We start from the raw sequence: 13,762 nt of genomic DNA on the forward strand, positions 1-13,762 counted from the left end.
CCATTTTGATGGTTGAGGAGGAAGGTTCTGCTTGAATTCTATTCCACATTTCCAGGGAAATGAATATATAAGTTGCAAGCTAAGGTAATCTATTCATCTATATCATGTCTTATAGCTTGAAAAAGGTGCTTGAAAAGCCTGTATCTTAAAAGAAGCCTCTTTCTCATTTACCCCAGAACAAACAGCAAAAGCCAGGGCTGTCAGACAGGCAAGAGATTTCTCCACCCTCCCAAGAGCCAAACTAACACCTGAGCTGGAAGAGTGCCAGCTGAGTCCATGTGCAATAGGCTGCATGGTCATCTGGAAAGTAGACTGGAAGGTTTAATAGTATCCCCAAAGACTGTGTTTTCCTGTGAGAACTTGGCCCATTTCTTGAATAATTTTTTAAAAAAAATATTAAGTGAGCACTCACTAAAATTACAGAGCTTCTGGGGAAACAAATTCCTTAGGAAGATACTAGTTTTCAACAAGAGATGCCTTCCGTCCACAGAAATATGCTGTGAGTCAGAAAAATTAGTAGGAGAATGCTCTGCTAACACTTGCAGAAACCATATGACTGGTTAAGGATTTGGCTATCTTGGATACTGGAAAAAATATTCACAGAAGTATCTTGTCTGAAGAATGTTTAGAGGGACTTTCTTCTTTTCACAACAAATTATCTATATAACTTAAATATCAAGCTAATTAAACAAAAAACATGTTTCCCAAACTAGATATTCTAAAGTCATTACTGCTTATGGCATCCCTAACTTTATGTGTCAAAAATAAAGATTATCACTGTAAATCACAGATGGGCAGCATTTTAGGGAGTGAGGATTGATGGGGAAGGGTTTGAGGGTGTTATTGTTTTAACTGAGATTTATATATCTGGAAGCTTATACTACTTTTAAACCCTTTCCGCTCTCAAACTGGCAGGGAATTGGTCCATCAAGTTTCCAGAAATTACAGTCAGGGGGCATCATAGGAGACAGGATCACATGTAGGCTTGGGGACCTCAGGTTGCCACCTCCACCTATACAGATGGGGAAATATCCTTTTCAAAGGTTACTCAAAATAGTCAGATAGTGCTTTGCTGAGACAAGAATATGGAGTATACAAGACTACATGCATAGCAATGGGGTATGAACTGTCAATTGAGTTTCCTTGCTTCAAGATGAAGTTGACATAAGCAGAGGTGAGATGAATTTCTAGGGGACCCTGAGATTATGCTGAAGACTGTATACTTTTTAACCAATATTTTATGACAGGGAAACCTGACAGGAAGTAATTGAATTAAGTTTACTTCAAAACTTTTGAAGATTTGGGATGGGAGATGGTATTTTGACTAAACACCAAAATTAAGAAGATCGTCTTAATAAAAGTGTTTGATGTGAATTTTAAAATTATATTATTTCTGAAATGTGGTTTCTTTTGATGTAGATCTTTTTGAACCTGATTTGGTTCTTTGACTGAAATTGGGCCAGAGAACAAATCAATGAAGGATAATTTTGGAAGCTACGCAGTGAATGATGTTTCTAGACCTGGTAAACTCTGATATTTCTAATAATTTATTTATATTTAGATACCCTTTTCTAGGCCACCCCATATTAAAAATATCCTTGTGTTATAACCAATCACTATTCAAATAAACTGCTTTTTTGGGGTTAGAATGCTTTAGAAAATGCAATGATCTTTCTTACACTTGATAAAAAGTTTTTTTCCTTCCTTTTAGAAGACAGTACCACAATAAGATAATGTCCATAACTTGGACATGTGGGATAGGAGAGAGTCCTCTGAAGTTCATCCTAAGAAACTCTTGATGAATGGCTAATCTCAGATCTTGTATTATTCCTTTAACAGATTGAAGTCCTGTTTTAAACTATTGGGTGATAAACAGCCGTGTTTTATATTATGAGGCCTTTGGCCTACAGTTCACACTTTGGAAGAGAAACAGAACATTGTTGAAGGTGTGAAAAACAGTAATTTGAGATTAAAACATCTCATTCAACTCTACTGTACATTCAAATAGTTGTTAAATGGAAACATCGTCAGGAATGGTGTCATTTTTGCATTATGCATGAACAATTTCCTATATAAGCATCTTTTTAAAGCTACATATGCAAATGTTTTAATGATGAAGGATATATTTGGTAGAAGAAAGCCAATTATTTTTGCCTTGCTAATATTAGCTGTACAGGTAGTTCTCATTTGGCAACCACAACTGGGACTGGCAACTCAGTTGTTAAGTGAAGCGGCTGCAACTGTACTTATGATCTTACTTCAGATTTCCTTTGCTTTACAGGCCTACAAAGGTCATAAATGTGAGAATTAGTTATAAAATTATTTTTTCATCACTGTTGTAACTGTGAATGGTCACTAAATGAGGACTACCTGTATAGCAATGCATTTTTTAAAATGTTTACTTTCTTAATGGCATTTACAGGGTTGCTTCATAAGCATGCCAAATCTAGACCTTTTAGAATTATATACCATATGCAGTTATTTTACAGGCTTAATTGTGTATAGATAGATCTATTAGTATGATGCTAATTCTAATCTGCTTTCTCATCAGAGTTTTCAAGCAATGGCTGTGACAACCCTGTTTTCCAGCTGGATGAAACTCCTACACAAAAGGTTCATTTAAAAAACAAGAAAATGTAAGTTTAACTTAAGCACTTCCATATTTAATTTGCTACAAATTGCTTCAGTTGACTTATTCTCCTGCTCAAATCTTTTTAGAAAGAAAAATGAGCCCTTTAAGAAGAAAGAAAATCAGACAGTTGGATTTTTGGAACTGGTTAGTGTGTAATCATATTGATGTGGGTTCTTTTTTATTTGTTTATTTCTGAAATGGGGGAGAGGACCAGTTTAGAATATAAGTTTTTTAACCCAGATGAGGCAAATGGTTACTTAATTGTAGCATGCTTTGTAAATCTTTGACTGAAACATCTTTTTCCAGCATGCTTAAAAATTCAGGCTGATGCACACATTTCAAAGCAGTGTAATAAGTTACAATTCCCCTCCCCCTAAAAATGCATACAGGGGCCTAGAAGCATTCAGATAAATAAAAATGATATTAAACTCTGACATTTTCCTCTGCAACTTGTCCATTTCCCCCCTTTTTAATCTAAAGAATCTTTAAAAATGAAATGGGGTGGGGAAGGGAATATGTTGGATATCAAATTAGGCATCTTCAGAACCAAATTGTCTACCAATGCAGTTGGACAGTTGGCAAATGTTTTTTGAGTATATACATTAAGTCCATCAAATAAGAATAATGTACAAATGCTTCTGTCTTACTGTCAAATAAACCTGTTAAAAATTATTCGATCACTGGGTGACAAATCTGGAAACAAGACTGACCAGGATCTGGAATCCAGCTGGCGTAGAGGTAAAAGGTGAACAAGCAATTTTTTTGTAATTTGGCTTCCAAAAATGAAAGCTGGATACAGCATAGGACTTAGCCAGGTAATTGTCATCATCAAGACAATTTTGTTTCTAAAGCTGTTTGGAACCTTCACTCACTATTTCATTTATATTTTTCTTTATCAATTTAGTTTAGCTTTGCAGATGCTCTAGATATCATTTTAATGATTTTGGGATCCATCACAGCTGCTGCCACGGGAACCGGACAGCCAATTATCATCATTATCTTTGGCCAGATGACAAACAGTTTTGTGGCAACTAGTTTTAATGTGTCTACAGGTAAGAGCTGCCTATCACACTAGGCTGTAATATATTGGATTAGGATATAGCACCAAACCAGTCAATTGTGGCTTATAAATGCTTAGAGCAGTATGTGAATCCATTGGCTGATAACATTGGAAGAACTAAGACTCTGAATGCTAATCAACAATATTGATCTTATTGGAATATAATAAGAAAAACATTTCTCCAGATCTTTAGTATTTAATAAGAGAAATTAATCTTTGATTTATTATGTGCCATCAAGTCATTTTTGACTCCTAGTGACCAATAGATAGATTTTCTCCATGATGATCTATCCCTAACCTGTTCTTTTAAGTCTCTCAATGGTGCACTCATTGCCACTATAACTGAATCTATCCACATTCCTGCTAATTAATCTTTACTTGAAGATAAATAAGCCTTTATAAAGTTTATTTTAGGGAACTCAATGATAGGTGGCTATACCTAGCTAACCTTGGTTGATCACAGAAAAACTGTATAGGATTGGACCTAGTAAGGATAAGAAATTATCATGAAATTCTAAGGCTGTGAACTAAACCGGAAAATTGAAAAAGCACCCTAAAGGAAGGCAGTGACAATAACTTTCATGATGTTGCCAAAAGAAAGAAAAAAAAACCTGATGTGGACATATCCATGTAATCCTGAAGAATCTGGAAGTTATAATATTGCACACATCAGTCAGTTTGTAGTCTGGTATTAAAATGCCTGAAAAACCAGATTTTGAGATCAAATCTAAAAATTAGAAAGAGAGTAGCAGTTTATCTTTAATAAATAAAAATTATCCTTCTAGGACCTTCTAGGACTCTACTATGTGAAAATTATCTGACAGTATTGCTGTCCAGTATCTATAAGTTATCTTCTGATACTACTGTTGTTGTAATCTTCCTTATAGGAAATGCAGAAATGAATAACTCAGCATGTCCTCAAGCTGCTTCAGATATAGAAAGTAAAATGGCCACGTACGTACCTGTACAGTTTGCTATTAGAGCCAGTTTTGCTCCTCTTCCAATCTGTACCTGGTTTATATCTGACTGTCTTTATAGTTGCCTTATTTAATAGTGAATTACATTGAATTTGTTTGTATAACTATTAGCAACTCTCTTGGAGTGTTCAAATTGGTTTCCTTTCTCCCATATAACTTTATGTCCGCAAGAATGTACTTCATGTTTTTAACATTGGGGAACCATATTTGGGGCTTTAGGGCTGAAAATATAGAAATAAATTATTAACAAGTTTATTGACTCTTGATGTCTTCAACAGGCATGCATACTACTTTGTTGGAGTTGGCTTTGCCGTACTGATTTGTAGTTTTATTCAAATCTGGACCTTTGTGACTACATCTGCAAGACAAACAGCAAGGATACGTGACAAATTCTTTTTTGCTGTTCTTCATCAAGAAATGGCCTGGTTTGATACTACACCAGTTGGAACACTGAATACAAGACTGACAGAGTAAGGAGGCTTTGTTTTGTTTTGTTTAATATGAAATTTGGAGAAGACAGTCACTGCCATGGACCCAAATGAGGTCCAATTTCCATGGTTGGTTCAGTTAGGGCCAAACGTGTATTTCCATATCATTGATTAACCACATTCCCTAATTAGGTTTACTTGTTTGTTTTAAAATGTTTGCCACCCTTAAAACAGAGTTTTCAGAGGGCAGCTTACAACATTCTGAAATTATAATTTAAAAATATTTATACTGATTAAACATAGATGGCATAATATCAGAATACCTATTAGACCTAGGATTACTAGGTATCTGAACAGGCAAAGGAGGACACAGACAACTGGAAAGGAGGACAAATGGGGATAAAAGAAGGACACAGTGTATTTATATTCATTGGAGAGGAAGGACTTACAAGGGAGTAAACAGGCAGACAATGGGGAATGCACATTGAGAGAAATGTGCTAGCGTGGGTTGTTTGCCTAGCACTTTCACCCCAGGAGCCAGCTAGGAGACAAAAGCCTTCAGCAGGTAACTGATTAAGATCTTGTCAATTTCAGGTAGCAGCACATGTTGGCTGGATGGTACCTATCAACTAATTAAGGTCATAGAAGGGAGATGTTAACTTGAGGCTAGCACTTATTAGGGAAGTGCTGTGCTGTGGAGAAAAGCTGTTCAGAAAGAGATAGCTTGTAGATACTCAAAAAGCTGGACAATACTTGATTTTAAGGTTATGCCTGTTGGATGGAGGACATGAGGACAAAAAGGAGGACATGCCCTCCTTTTGCCAGAGGTCTGGTAACCCTAATTAAGAACTAGATTTGTTAAAGCTCTACAGGAACTTCAAAATTAAAATATTAGAATAATACGCCTCAATAGAGCAAAAATGTTTTTCCCTGACACTAGAGGGACAATAAGGTAGAAGCCAACCCAACTTCATAAGGGAGGGATTTCCAGAGCTGGAGGGCCACCACTGAGAAAGACCCCTCCTGGGCTACCACTCATAAGAAGCACCTCAGCATAAGAAGCCACATTTTTCTCTTTCTTGATCAAACTGCTAAGGCTTTTTGTGTGGTGCCATTTTCCAAAAGCCAGCATCCTACCTGATGGCTATTTGGAAGCAATAGAAACTGTGTGAGTTCACAGATGCTCAACAGAGTTTCATAATTGTTAGTTTGTACTTCATCTGCATAGCCATGATCTCTGCTCAGTATATTATTCCAAAGTTATTAGCATGAGTTAAGGTCTTTGTTCTGTCCTGCATTTGTTATTGTAGAACAATGATTATTGAATGCTTCTGAATATTGCCCTCTATTGAAATGAGACTCACAAAATGGGGTGAGCAAAAATATAGTCTGTCAAACATTAGAGTTTCAGTATTAAGCATTGTTCTCCAATGTACAGCTTCCCTTCAAAGTATTTCATGCATGGAATAAATTGTTCCATTAATTTCAATAGAGAGCAGATCCTTGTGTATAGAACAATGTGTAGGGAGATTTGCTTCCTGTATAAAAAGAAAAGAAAGGAGTAGCTTTTGTGGAATGGGGGATGTTTCCATTTATTTCTGGATGCTAAAATTAAAAATAATAACTGTACTGGGGTGCAAATTTAATTCTTGACAATTTTTCAAACTTGGAATCTGCTGAAATTACTACCTGGGCATATATTTAGTAAGGCATATTTTGTTTGACATGTGTTCTGAAAAAGAAACTTCTGAAACTAGATTTCTGGAACTACTAATTGTGGATATTCATCTATCCTCTGAAATATCTCATAAAAATGTAAGCCACTACATTTGATTTTCATGGATGTTGGTCTCTTCTGAATATGTGAATAAAGGTAATTGACAGTAACTGTTCCTCTCCTGTTCTCTTTAAATCGCAGGGATATTAACACAATTCACAAAGGCATTGGAGACAAGATCAGTTTAATAATTCAAGATTTTTCAACATTTCTGACAGGCATTATAATAGGATTTGTGTATGGATGGAAACTGACCCTGGTGATATTGTCTGTTACCCCTCTTATTGCTGTCTCTGGGGCCATATGGTCGTATGTAAGTTGCTGGGGGTATACATATTAGGGCAGGGGACACATCAAAGATCATCTAGTCCAACTCTTTCCTGATGCAGGAAATTCATTACTGCAACTTTTCCAATGGATAGCACCATCCTATACTTAAAAATCTCTAGTAAAGCAAAACCTACAATCCTTCAAAACAATTTATTTCACTGTTGAAGAGTTTCTGCCAACACAATCCCCCCCACGCCCAGTGTTTAGTCTAAATAATTTCCTCTGTGATTGGAGCCTTTTGGCTCTCACTTTAAACCATGGAGACAAGTTTTGTTTTTGTTTTTTTAAAAAGGCTTGCAAATGAAAAAAAAATGGCAAGGAAGAGGAGTGCATGCAAATACCAACATGCGTGAAAGTGTATTTGTATTTCAACATGGTTCTGAAATAGCCTTCTCTAAAGATTGTCTACCATTTTGCTTTAACACAGAGACACAACAATTTTCCTAGCACATTAAAAAAGCAATCATTAAGTAGTTCCAGAGGAGACAATGGCATTGTGACATCACAGACTAGAGAGACCTGGGTTTAGTTTAGTCTAACACAACTAAACCCAACAATGTTACAATTTCCCAGTATCAATAAACACCCACAGGCTATATGCACAGTTACCCTCAAGGAGAGAAAAGAACCATTTTCAGACCTCAAAGGCTCACTGAAGCAGCCTGGACTTAAAGGTTTCACAAAAAGCTAATGGGGTTGGGGCCTTTTTGATATCAAGAGGAATGCTGTTCCAGAGAAGGAAGCCATGACTGAGAAAGCTGCACTCTGGGATCCCTGTGAATGACATTTCTTAAGGGTAGGGACCTGAAGGGAGCATCCTCTTCCAGATCTTACAGGATAGGCCCTGAGCGGTCTCACAGATATCCAGATTCTGAATGAGGAAGGGCTTTATAGATGACAACAAAAGATGAATTTCACACAGAAACAAAGTAGTAGCCAGTGCAGCTCTTGAAGCAGACACGTTACATGAGCAAATCATCTTCCCCCCATAGCTGCTCAAGCCACTGCATTCTGGATCAGTTGCAGTTTCTGTGTGATCTTCAAGGGCAGCCTCATCTACAGCTTAAAACAAAAAGTAGCTAAAACCAGCTTCAGCAAAGCAACTTAATTAGTAGACACGTTTGTGCAGAGAACAAGACGTACATCAAGCTTTTATTCAAGGATATATTCAAGTCCAGAATTAAAGTATATAAACAGAAAACACTCTTCTGTTTTCCTGTTAGATTAGATAAAACCAGTTTCTCCAGTATGATGCTCTTCAGATGCCTTTCCAACAGTGCTGACCAATGCTTATCCTGACTAAGGAATGATGGTAATATCTTCCAACATATCTCGAGGGCACTAGACTGGAAAGGCTACCTAAAACAATTATACTATTTTAAATATAATATACTACTTAATTCTAGAAATTGAGTTCAATTATTTTTTCTTGACCAGATACTATCAGTATTGACTGCAAAGGAGCTATCAGCTTATGCCAAGGCAGGATCTGTGGCAGAAGAAATCTTGACAGCCATCAGGACAGTTGTTGCTTTCAACGGACAGAAGAGAGCTATAGAAAGGTAAGATGACATTTACATGCTTGTGGGACACTGCCTTATGCCAAGATAGCAATCAGTCCTCAGGTTCATTTTTGTGTTAACATTGCCTGTGTTAACTAGTAATGCTTGTGCAATCTTTCCCAGATCTTTATGAGCTAGTACTGGAATGTGCATCAAAAGCTGGCACTCTCATATCAAGCCTATCCCCTTTTCCAGTCTTTAGATTTCCAGCCATCAAGTTGTTGGTCCTTCTGTAAATAACTACCCTTTGGACCTGAGATTATGTATATCATGAGAAATTATATAATTAGATTCCCCTTCCCTCTTTCCAAAAGCTAAAGGGAAGCAGAAGAGATCAGCAGCAAAAGCAGTGCTCCAATCTAGTATACGAACATACTTCACCAACTTAGATTTATGGAGCCGATAGTTTTCACAGTGAAGATGGCAACTTGGCTTATGAAAAGTATGTGTCCTTCTTTTTCATACAACTGCACATGAAACAATCACCTAGTGTTTGAATTGCCATGCAAGATAAAGTTTTATGAGTTTTCCTTTTGTTGAATCATGAAATTTTGGAGATCAAATGAATTCACATGACATTAGAGTTCATAATGTGCTCTTGCTTGTTCTTGTGGCTGAGCAAATTTCAACCAATGTGTATTGTGCACTTGAACATCAATTTCTTCAATGGAACATCACTGGATAAAATGTGCCCGCTTTTCTCAAGCAAATGTCTTCTAAAAAGAGAGGTCCAGGGAAATGTCAGTGAGATTTCAACAGCTCCAGGAAGTGAATATTTTTAAAGGAATGATAAAAATGGTACAAATGTTTGCTTATAGGGAAGACATAAAATAAAACTATCCTGAATCTAACATGCTGGATCTATTTTCAGGTATGATGCAAACCTAGAAGAGGCTAGGTCTATTGGAACAAAAAAGGCTATCACCACTAATATTTCAATGGGTGTGTCCCAGTTTTTGACATTTGGATGCTATGCCCTTGCTTTTTGGTATGGAACCAAGCTCACGGTAGATGAAAAGGATAATTATGATATTGGAACAGTACTAATTGTAAGTTTCGATATTCTATCGAATGCAAATGTTTAAAATAAAAATCTTTTAATTTCAATATATCTAACTTAGTGAGATATCTAATAAATCGAAAGTTTCTTTCAGGACTTTTCTGCTCAGGAATAACACCTTCTTTAAATATTTTCTACGAAAATCATTGTCAGATAGCCACCTGTCTTAGGAACCTGGATGTAGTTTAAATGCATAAGGCAGGGATGCAAAATATTTTCCAAGACAAAGAGCGCTTGAGTGGTGCATCAAGGGCCTTACTCAAAACACAATGGAGACAGTCAGACCAAAAAGTACATTTGAATTCATTTCATTCGCATTAAAAGTAATCAAAATTATATAGAGAGGATAATGTACTCAAGCACCAGTTAATGATATATTGCTAAATGAATGATCCCTGAGGAAGGAGAGATTTAAACCATTCACAGCTTTGTGTTGATGTTAGTATTTACACCATTTATTAACGAAAGAGTCTATGCTTTCTTTAATTGTACTTCTGATCTGTTGATCACAGTAAACAGGTTAATGAAAATTTACATAGAGGTTTCATTGAAGATTTAGGAGACTCAGGGCCCCATCTTTTGACACTAAAATCAATGTGGTTAGGGGCATTTGCAAGGGATCAAAAAAGTGAAGGTGCCTCACCTTTTTTACACTTGTGTCGTGCATGTGATGCACATAAATATGAATGGGCTTTTTTTACACACACACACACAGAGTATGCTCTGATTACTATCTGACTCTGCACAGATTAGCTTGGCCCACAAATTGTTATCCACAGTACCTCTCCCTCTTTAAGTTAGATACTGGCAACAATAACCTCTGGATGGGGGAGACTCCAATAGTTAAGGGAATGTATTATAGAGCATATAAACATGATGGCTTTCTTGCAGCACATACCCAGCAAGATGATCTATGCTGAAAATCATATTACTGACCATAAATTATCCTTGCTGGAGTTACTATAGAAAACTCCTTTGGAATCAGAATAAAATTCATTAAAACAGATCTAAATAAAACATCAATGCTGCCTGATTATATGAAATAATCATATTATGAATTGTTACCAAATTTTTTTAGGTTTTTTTTTTATCCCACCTTTATTATTTTTATAAATAACTCAAGACAGTGAACATACAGTACTTAATACTCCTTCTTCCTCCTATTCTTCCCACAAAAACAACCCTGTGAGGTGAGCTGGGCTGAGAGAGATTAACTGGCCCAAAGTCACCCAGCTGGCTTTCATGCCTAAAGCGGGACTAGAACTCACCATCTCCTGCTTTCTAGCCTGATGCCTTAACCACTAGACCAAGTTGGTTCTTCAGTTTAAATCAAACCATGAGATATCTAGGATTATAACAATACTCTGGATAGGGAGTCCATGCTCCTCCAGAGTTGCTGCACTATAACTCTGGGCATCCTCATTACTGGCTGTTAATTAGTCTGCTGGCTTATTAATTGATGCCACAGTATTGAGCGCCTATATTAACCATTTCATCCCTTTTCCTTAACAGATTTTCTTTTCTGTGCTTATTGGTGCATTTTCCCTTGGACAGGCTTCTCCCAATTTGGAGACTGTGGCCAATGCCCGTGGAGCAGCCTATGAAGTCTTTAAAATTATCAAAAAGGTATATATGGGTTATGATATATAAATATACTGTGGATATTTGAACGCTTCAGTTGTGTATCTCTTTGCATCTTCTGAAATAAGTGAAATAACAACCTTGTGGCATATTACTTGCATGAACAGAGTATCCATGGCCAAAGAAGCAATGGGGTACAATGTGAACTCCTTGTCAATGGATTTAGAATCTAAATCTAAATGAATCTAAATCAGTGTTTTTTCAAACTTTCAACTTTAAGACTAGGGAATCCTGGGAGCTGAAGTCCACACATCTGAAAGTTGCCAAGTTAGAAAAACACTGATCTAAATCACGTGGGAGTTTCCTATTTTGGAAAAAGGAGTCTATGGCAATAGTGGCATGAGAATAATGTGACTTCAAAGGCTAAATCTAGAGCTCCACTGCCCTCTTTAGCACATTCACACGAATAATATGAGAATACAGCTTGTAAACTATCTCAGCATTTCAGCACTGCAAATAGAGGATGAACTGAAAAAGATGTCTTAATTCAACAATATTCCATTTGATTCCTTCCTTTACTATTCTAAGTTTAAAATAGCAAATTATCTATTTGGTAGTTATGAACAAAAGTGTCATTTACAGAAGGCAAGAACAGAATTGCTTCCTACCTTTGTTTCAACCCATGGTTAAGTCTCAGAACACTTAGTCTTTTGATTCATTATGAGAATATAACAGCAACCGCAGAGGGCATCCTTAACATGGTTACCCCTAATTAGCCTTAACTGCTATTGATTCTCATATAACCAAGTCCTGGCTTTGAAATCTGTAGGAAATCTATTCCCCAACTCCTTATTTGAAATGGCAGCTATAGTTCTCAGAAATGCAACACTGTAAGAAGAGAACAAAGTATGTATCATTTTGCAGACTGTAAATCTCAATGTTATTTAACATTGAACAAAAACATGCCTGTCTTAAATTGTGTCTATAGAAATTATAGATATCTTCCCCATATCTTTCCAGCCCCGCCCCATAGATAGCAGTTCCACTGAAGGATTCAAGCTAGATAAACTCCGAGGAGAAATTGAATTCAAAAATATCCATTTCAGTTATCCTTCTAGACCTGATATTCAAGTAAGACAGATTTTTTTCTTCCTCTTTTTCGTGGATGCAGATATCTGTGTAAAAGAAATGTTTAAGGCTCTTTTCTGTATGATCAAGGAAAGGTTCTTAAAATATATAATTACAAGCTTCTTTACAAAATAAAAATATTTTAGCAGTAATAAAAAGGCGTATTTATAGAAGATAAAGGATCTTTATTAAATGTCTTAAATGAGACCCTCATTTTTAAAATGTCTTCACTGACTAAAAATGGGTTAGATCATCTTGAAGAAGCAATCTTTGTTTTTCCTGTATTGTAGGCGTGATATATACTATATTAAGCCAGAGAGGTGGCTAAAGTTTCCTGTATTTTAAATATACTGTATATATTTTGAATAATTCCAGATTCTTAAAGGTTTGAATTTAAAAATACAACCCGGGAAGACCATTGCTCTTGTTGGTTCCAGTGGCTGTGGGAAAAGCACTACCATTCAACTCTTGCAAAGATTCTATGATCCAGCACAAGGACAGGTTTGTTTTAACCCAAGGGCAACTGTGACATCTTATTATTGGGGCTTCTGGATTTGACTTTTCAAATAAAAAACCAAAACAGTGCTGACAATGCCAGTAACAACTGTTCTAATGTACAGTATCTAAGAAAGTCTTCTGAATCTAGCAATCAAACATCTACACTGGTGGTTCTTACAAACTTCTATCCTCTTTCCTTCAGATTACTATAGATGGGCATGATATTCGGACACTTAACATCAAGTGGATGAGGGAAAACATTGGCATTGTAAGCCAAGAACCAGTTTTGTTTGCTACCACAATTGCAGGCAACATTCGTTATGGCAGAGAAGATATTACTGATGCTGAAATTGAACAAGCAGCCAAAGAAGCAAATGCTTATGACTTCATATCGAAACTTCCGGATGTAAGTTGCTCAACTTTCACATTCTTGTAAGGATGGAACTGTAGTAAAGATAGGAAAAAAATTAACCTAAACATTTGCTTCCTTCCCCCCTCAATTTACGGTATGTGGTTTTCAGATCTACTACCCATTTTTCCTTAAGCACCATGTACTTTACCGTAGAGCAGGTGTTTATTGAAGCCAGTTTCATACAACTAAACTTAACGCTTGACACCTTGTTATGTAGCTGATTCATTTGGATGATCTTTTTCTTTTATCTTTTTCAGAGGTACAGAGCATCTGCAGCCAACCAGACATTGTTAAACGAATAACTCTCAGGATCCCTC

General features: G+C 36.4%; 1 protein-coding gene across 1 annotated transcript in view; it reads left to right on the top strand.

Moving 5' to 3' along the window:
• Positions 1-1,474: 1,474 nt before the first annotated feature.
• Positions 1,475-13,762, top strand: part of ABCB5 (ATP binding cassette subfamily B member 5) — a 39,744-nt gene continuing 27,456 nt past the window's right edge. Inside the window, exons 1-13 of the mRNA XM_088150539.1 lie at positions 1,475-1,523; positions 2,552-2,636; positions 2,719-2,776; positions 3,537-3,684; positions 4,580-4,646; positions 4,948-5,139; positions 7,016-7,187; positions 8,642-8,766; positions 9,638-9,815; positions 11,339-11,452; positions 12,428-12,538; positions 12,911-13,036; positions 13,236-13,439. Coding sequence (XP_088006665.1) covers positions 1,475-1,523; positions 2,552-2,636; positions 2,719-2,776; positions 3,537-3,684; positions 4,580-4,646; positions 4,948-5,139; positions 7,016-7,187; positions 8,642-8,766; positions 9,638-9,815; positions 11,339-11,452; positions 12,428-12,538; positions 12,911-13,036; positions 13,236-13,439 — 1,629 coding nt within the window. The remainder of the gene's footprint in view (positions 1,524-2,551; positions 2,637-2,718; positions 2,777-3,536; positions 3,685-4,579; positions 4,647-4,947; positions 5,140-7,015; positions 7,188-8,641; positions 8,767-9,637; positions 9,816-11,338; positions 11,453-12,427; positions 12,539-12,910; positions 13,037-13,235; positions 13,440-13,762) is intronic.

Source organism: Python bivittatus, unplaced genomic scaffold (genome assembly GCF_059951505.1).
Source record: "Python bivittatus isolate LINGU-HERP-01145 unplaced genomic scaffold, Pbiv_v1 ctg000610_np1212, whole genome shotgun sequence".
NCBI lineage: Eukaryota > Metazoa > Chordata > Lepidosauria > Squamata > Pythonidae > Python > Python bivittatus.